The sequence below is a fragment of the Typha angustifolia genome, chromosome 8, assembly GCF_048772165.1.
Source record: "Typha angustifolia cultivar Huaian chromosome 8, ASM4877216v1, whole genome shotgun sequence".
Lineage (NCBI taxonomy): Eukaryota > Viridiplantae > Streptophyta > Magnoliopsida > Poales > Typhaceae > Typha > Typha angustifolia.
Window position 1 is genome coordinate 282,850 of NC_133246.1, and position 7,554 is coordinate 290,403.

A 7,554-nucleotide genomic window follows, 5' to 3' on the forward strand; every position below is an offset into this window, starting at 1 on the left:
CACGCCCCGACTGCACATAATTTTCTTAAGTCGATCAAGTAGCTCTTAAGAGTTTCCATCAGCCAGCCGCCGATGAAAGAATGCCAAGTGCGCGACTGTAGAAGGCTCTTTCAAGGGGGATAGGAGTTTCTTGAAAGAATTATGCCAGCAAGTGCGTGATTTTTCCATCCTCATCAAATCGATTTTGATTTTGATTCATTCTGATAGTCTAATCCATATCCTACGGCGTACGTACGAAAGACCTCCTTAACTAACGCATTCAATACTCTTTCAGATGAACCATCTATTTCATCTGCTTGACAGTTTTCCTAACAACACTCTCTCAGCCATCATTTTAGCAGACCTGAATCTTCTTTTCTTCTTTTGGGTGGATGCTGCGGCTCAGCTTTACCAATAAGTCTCCTGTATAAAAAATTATTCTATGAATCTTCTCGGATACTAGAAACTTTTTGTATTATCTTTTGAGGTAATATAATATTTGTTCTTAGATCTCGTCCGACAATTTTGGGATCTTCGTTGTGCCACGTTTCACTTTATCGAGCACCTTCGCAAGGAGGCCAGCTTTGGTTACAGGCCCAGATTGGACCTCTCTAACTTCTTGGGCTCTTGGGCTTTCTAATGGTTAGCATCCCTTATCTGCAATAAACTAATGATAGAGGGGTTCTTTTGCAAAAGAGAACCCTTTTAACTTGTCGGCCGTTGGTATAGGATAGAGAAGGCAATAGATTGTGGGAGAGGGAGAGTCACAACAATGGCTTCCCTGGCTCACCACTTCTCCGGCCTCCGTTGCCCGCCACTCTCCTCCTCCCCTCTCTGCAAGCCCACCGCCTCCTCTAAGCCTTCAAATCGGGTTTCTACCACTGTCGTCGCCGCCGTCGTCGCTGGAACCTATGCCCTGACCCCGGCCCAGAGAGAGAGGCAAAAGCTTAAAGAGCTTTTCGAGGAGGCCTACGACCGCTGCCGCACTGCTCCCATGGAAGCTGTCTCCTTTACCGTCGAGGACTTCCATGCCACCCTCGACAAGTACGACTTCAACTCCGAGATCGGCACCAAGGTATGCCTCCAATCACCAGAATGTCATATTTGGTTTTGTCTACTTTGATGCAAAGTTAGAGCAATTTGGTAAAAAAAAAATGGATTCTTTTGTTCCGTATTGGCGTATTGCCATTCAGACGGTGGTGAGTAGATATCCTAATAAATTGGGATATTTGGATGATAGTCGTAGACAGTTGTTTTATGCCCTGATTACTGTGTGCGATGTCCAGTCTTCATGTAGATTATATTAACTGGGAAAAAAACAAGATTGGTTGTAAGAAATTTAGAACTAGTATTCCGCGAAGCCAGTTACCGTAAGATAGGAATTTTATGGTTCTTTTCTCTGTTTGTTACTAGGGACTTGGATGTCAACTGGTTAACTGATTGGCACTTGGTATTTTAGATATTATTTTTATCAGTAAGTTCTATTGATGCAACTAATGCTTAGAACAATGTGTGACTGAAATTCACTAAAGAAACGGTTATTTTAGCTCATGCTTTCTCTTGTCTTATGATGACATTTCTAGTCGCAGACCATAATTTCTTTTCATTATTGCAGTAATATAAATTGACAAGTTAAACTTCTGCTTCTGTTTACATCTCTTTGCAGCCTTAATATTCATACTTGATTATTATGTTCAATTTTTACAGGTCAAGGGTACTGTCTTTATGACAGATATGAATGGTGCACTTGTCGACATAACAGCTAAGTCTTCTGCTTACTTACCTGTTCAAGAAGCATGTATCCATAAAATAAAGCATGTAGCCGAGGCAGGCATATATCCGGGACTGGTGGAAGAGTTCGTTATAATTGGTGAGAAGGCATCGGATGATAGCTTGATATTGAGTCTCCGATCAATTCAATATGATCTCGCATGGGAAAGGTGCAGGCAGCTTCAAGCTGAAGATGTTATCGTCAAGGGTAAGGTGAGTATACTCTGTATGATAACAGTTATAAAGAATCTAGATGAAGGTTAACCTCTAGTTTTCAAAAGACACTAAACTGAAGCTTACCAGGAAGAGAAAATGTAATGTTGTGCATTATGCATCTTTTCTATCCCTTCTTATATAGATTTATTGATATGGGTAATTATGTCTAAGGCTTCTTCCCTTACTCTTAGCTATTATATTAATCAGCTTACATGAGGACTTCCGCTTGTGCTGCAAGTATAATCTTCCTTTTCCTTTTCCTTCTTATGTGATTTTGTCAACATTTATGTGCTGTAGGTCATTGGAGGAAATAAAGGAGGTGTGGTAGCTATCGTGGATGGTATTCGCGGTTTTGTTCCATTTTCACAAATTTCGTCGGTTAGTTTTTGAACCTATCTTGAGCATTTACATATCAGACATGATTCTCTTGTTTTAGAATGTTATCTTAGATTAATTAGATAAGAATCAAGTCTATAGAACTATATCATTGAATCTTACTGGTTTTTCTCCATGGGTGACCAGAAATCAACTGCTGAAGAGCTCATTGATAAAGAATTACCTCTTAAATTTGTGGAGGTTGATGAAGAGCAATCTAGGCTTGTTCTCAGTAATCGTAAGGCCATGGCTGACAGTCAGGCTCAGCTTGGCATTGGATCAGTTGTTTTGGGAACGGTCCAGAGCCTAAAACCCTATGGTGCTTTCATTGATATTGGTGGAATCAATGGCCTTCTCCACGTCAGCCAGATTAGTCATGACCGTGTCTCTGACATTTCTACAGTCCTCCAACCTGGTGACACCCTCAAGGTATTGCACCCATTTCTTACATAGTTTGGCAATTTCTCGGAGATTTACCTTGACAAATTTAATTATGTGATAAGGTGATGATACTAAGTCATGACCGAGAAAGAGGCCGGGTTAGTCTTTCCACAAAGAAACTGGAGCCAACCCCTGGTGACATGATTCGCAATCCAAAACTTGTTTTTGAAAAGGTAATACTAATAACAAGCATTTTTCTTCTTGTTTGTTTTGTGGATTTCATAGTAGCTTACTTTAGCGTCTTTTCTTTTGGCTTTTACAGGCGGATGAGATGGCTCAGACATTCAGGCAGAGAATAGCTCAAGCAGAGGCAATGGCCCGTGCCGATATGCTGAGATTTCAGCCTGAGGTAATCCGATTATACTATGTGTGCCCATGAAGAAATATTATTTTCTAAAAGAGAAACTTTACCTGCAAAGAAATCATACATAAGTCTCATGTGATTTTCTTCCATTAAGAAAAAAAAAAAAAAGGTGAAATATGCGTTTCTTCTTGATCGCCTTGAACTGGTAGAATTAGAAATGTTCTATAGTTTTCGGGGATTAAAACTTATCTGATTGCCAGTATGAGGTGCTAACAGTTGATTGCTTATGCTTCTTCACTTTATTTTCACAGAGCGGAATAACACTCAATTCGGAGGGCATTTTAGGGCCACTCACGTCGGACTTGCCCGCGGAGGGCTTGGATTTAGGTGATGTCCCTCCTGCAGATGAGGTCGTCGTTTAATGTTTTCTCTTCCATTGGTCCTTGGCAAGTTTAACATGTAGTCCAGGGAGTCTAAATAGTGTACAATGTTATGTAATCTTGAAGGTATACAATTATTCTCGTAATTACAGAAATCATCTCGTAAATTACTGCGTGGGCTTCATTTCTTGCTGAGGCTGGACTACGGGTCGGGCTGATCCACTCCGATTCGAATAATCACGGATCGGGTCTTAACGGGCCGGGTTCGGTTGATCCAGTATTGGCTCGGCCCATACCCAAATGCTGTGATTGCGTGACTTCTTCTTAGTGCCACCCAAACTAGGGAAAGGGAAAGGGAAAGGGAAAGGGAAAGGGAAAGGGAAAGGGAAAGGGAAAGGTGTGTGAGAAACAAATCTATTCTTCTCCATCCCAAGTAGTCCATAAACACAAATTATCTCTGAGTTAGGCAATGAAAATAACCATTTCCTGCCTCTAATCATACATGCTTCACACAACTTAGCCGTTATCACATCACCTGTATCTCCCATGAATCTCACTCTGGATGATCTTTGGCACATTGCCAGATATAAAGCCATGTCACCTCCAAGTATATCTAGCCCATCACATCACTAACATTTAGTACACATGTTAAAAGACTTTAATGGCAGCTACACCTTCACAGACACAACTAGTATCTCTGGTTGCCGTGGTTTGCAAATTGCAATGCAAGAGGAAAACAGAGGGAAAAGGATGGAGATTTGGCTGGCCATCACATGTTACTATCAAAAGCAGTTAATGATAGAAACTAAACTATACGCTATCTGGATATTAATTTGGTTTCACACCTTAATCATGTCTTTTATGGATTCTGTGTCACTTGTGGTGTACTCTCACGCATGCTAATTAGCATAAAATAAAGAAGGAGGGCGAGGGATATTAACATTGTTTCACATTGGCATCAAACTTTGATTAGGGGTAAACTACTGGCCATGTGAATTGGACGGCCAGGATCATCTATCTGGTGCGGCCGCCATAGAAAATCCGCACGAGGGTCTTATCCCATCTCGTTGACCAGAAGACTGGAACAAAGCCAATTGGTTCGCTCAAGTGGGCCCACACCATTGACTGGCTACGTGGCTGAAAGCCGAGTCGTGCGCGTCTTCCGCGTCGTGCTAGCCAGCTCAGCTTCCTCAGATTAGATTCTCATCGTATTCTTTTTTCTTTTCTTTTTTTAACTATTTACATTCAAGCCTTAAGAGTCTCTTTGTTTTACATAATTGTCAAGAAAATTTAAAAAGATATATCATAATTAACATTATATTCTTTAAACTATTGTGATCACTATTAAAATATTTTGACTGCCATTATTTTTATTTTTATTTTCAAAAAATAATATTATTAATAGTTAAATTAATTATTTAAATAATATATGCAATATTAAAAAAATAATTATTATTTTTATACTAAGTTCAGTCTAATCATGATTACAAGATCGAGCTAATGTAATATTATTTTTAAAAGAGCACGATGATTCCAATAGTAATTATGTTATTCGGAAGAATTAAAAAGTTTTCCGACACACAGAAAATGAGATAATTCTTTTTTTTTTCTTTTATCTTTTCGTAAGAGTTTAATTGCTATTAAAAAAGGAAGGTTACATGCTTAAGAAAAGAGTTGGCTTTGTATTTTGCGTAAACTCTCGTAATGCAACGTGTTAAAAATATTAAATTGGTAGCTTCACGGTGGAATATCTCCAGTTCACCGACTTCTCTTTGACTGTAGATTTATATAATTAATTGTGAACCACAAAGTGTAAACGATGAGCTAAACAAGACAAATTCTACTCCTTTACGTTATACCAGATCGATCCAGAAATTGACTTCATTCATTCACAGATTAAAATCCCAAATAAAACTAAATTAAACTCTAGAAATGCACGGGAGATTCTAATTTTCGTACGAAAGAAAAACAAATTATTTCTATATAATATTAAGCTAAGAAATATTGAACGAATCTAAGGTGACAACAAAAACAAGTATTTGGACCACTCCCACCATTGGATAATGATGACAACGTTCATTGGATAGAGACATCCACTGGCTAATGGACGGACTCCACGTGTAAATTCTTTTTATATAATAAATTATTCTAGTATTTTGTGGATAAACTCACAGTATAATTGGATGGGTACTCCAATCACACAGGGAGAGGGATTCGTACAGTCGTTATTACTCGATCGTTAGATTCCTTAATTCGCTTCCGTCTTCTTTTATCTGGAAAGAATTGAATCACGTCGAACGTAACTTACGTATAGATCTAGAATAAGTAATGTGGGGATTAATCAGAACTGCACAATTGAAGCTTATTATACATAGAGAAACAAAGAGTACTTGTACATTGTTATTTGAAAGAATGAGGCGAAAGCTCTCATTAAATATAGTCTCCAAGCTTCTTTTTTTTTCTTTTAAGAGAGAGAATAAGCTGAGAGAATTAATTTCTGGGAAAGAAAATTCCCAATTATTTCTCTCTTTTCTCACTTCCCTTTGTCTTCACCCAATAATTAATTCTCTAATAATCAAACCATTAATCTACAGAGCTTTAATTCTTGCTCTAAAACTGCTGCTGTGACCAAATATCCTCCAAACTCCACAAATTATCTCCCCAACTTCCAAAATCGAAGTCTGGTAACCCCAGGTGGGTATAACCTCCGGCGGGGCTCGGCAGGGATTCTGACCAGCTGTCGTCGAACTGGGTGACGTGTATCCTGTCACCGCTGTTGTCGTCGCCTCCCTGAATACTGTAGCAATCGACGAAGCCATCCGAGACCGGCGGCGACGAGAATTGCACGCCGAGTGAGTCCGCCGATGACCCGGCGCTGCTGGAATCCCCGGGGCTCAGCTTCACTTGCACGAGCTCGCTGCCCGGGTCAGCTACTGGAAGGCTGACATTTTGGTACTCGCCGCCGTGCGCCGAACTGTCCGAAGCTGCCCGGATTCTCTCAAGGAGCCGTGGCATCCATAGATATCGCATTACGTCTTTGAACTGCTTGCTGTTAACGTCGCATTTCATCTGCTTCGCGTGCTTTTGCACTCTAGTCCTCCAATAGTTCTTTATCTCGTTATCCGTCCTTCCCGGCAAGTGCTGCGCGATCTTCGACCACCTGCGGCACAACCGACGTCAAGAAAAAGAAGAGCTTCTAAAACTGGACGTTGGTTATCTTTGTAAGATTACTCACCGGTTTCCCCACCGGGAGTGGAGCTCGAGGATGAGGAGCTGCTCCTCCGGGGTGATGTTACCGCGGCGGACGTCGGGGCGGAGATAGTTGAGCCATCGAAGCCGGCAGCTCTTGCCCGTTCTCCTGAGACCTATTTCATAGAAGAAGAAAAACAGTGTAAAATTAATTGGAAAGAAGGGGTAATTCTTGGAAATGATCCTACTACAACCCAAGTTAATTATTATAGTAATATACATGTGTATATATACCTGCGCATCTTGCAAGGGAATTCCAGCGGCCCTCGCCGTGTGCGGCGATATAGTTCATGAGCACGAGGTCTTCGTCAACAGTCCAAGGTCCTCTTCTCAGATCCATCTCTTCCTCACTCGGTGGTGTGGTGGCAGAGCTAAAGCACCCAGGTACTCGACTACTTCCCATCTCCATAGTACGTATCTGGCAGTCCCCACTTTGGTTTAATTTGAAAGAATTTAGTAAGAGGGGATCAAATAAGAAGATCGAGGTGAAGGTGGGGGCTTGAGAGGATGAGAAGGATGGGATTGGAGTTATGTGATGAAAAGGGTAGGAGGAGATGAGGTAGGATATATATAGATCTAGCTAGGGAGACGGCGTGAAGAAAAGAGACATATAGATTATATGTATGTGAGGTAGCACGCCGCAATGGGATTCGATTAAAGGTTAAGCTCCTTAAAAAGCCACAAGTTGGGGGGGAGTTTTGTGTTAATTAAGTCGAAACAGCGTGAGAAAAAATTAATGGCTTTGAAGTTTGACTCTCATGTGCGTTAATTTGTCACTTAATTGGACTTCATTAGTTGCCATGCTCCCAAGTGGGTTAATTTAATCAAATCCATGGGGGG

General features: G+C 40.7%; 2 protein-coding genes across 2 annotated transcripts; one reads left to right on the forward strand and one right to left on the reverse strand.

Annotated features, from left to right (window-relative positions):
- The first annotated feature begins 709 nt into the window (after nt 1–709).
- On the forward strand, nt 710–3,632 carry LOC140764808 (small ribosomal subunit protein bS1c-like). Its single transcript, XM_073103591.1, has 7 exons — nt 710–1,054; nt 1,687–1,962; nt 2,263–2,343; nt 2,488–2,769; nt 2,844–2,954; nt 3,044–3,130; nt 3,397–3,632. Exons 1-7 carry the CDS (start codon nt 752–754, stop codon nt 3,505–3,507), a joined length of 1,251 nt encoding a protein of 416 aa, XP_072959692.1. The 5' UTR covers nt 710–751; the 3' UTR covers nt 3,508–3,632.
- A 2,181-nt stretch (nt 3,633–5,813) lies between these two features.
- Nucleotides 5,814–7,323, reverse strand: LOC140765210 (transcription factor MYB2-like). The gene is made up of 3 exons (XM_073104171.1): nt 6,949–7,323; nt 6,701–6,830; nt 5,814–6,625 (listed from the first exon to the last, which is right to left on the reverse strand). Exons 1-3 carry the CDS (start codon nt 7,121–7,123, stop codon nt 6,076–6,078), a joined length of 855 nt encoding a protein of 284 aa, XP_072960272.1. The 5' UTR covers nt 7,124–7,323; the 3' UTR covers nt 5,814–6,075.
- Between the last annotated feature and the right edge of the window lie 231 nt (nt 7,324–7,554).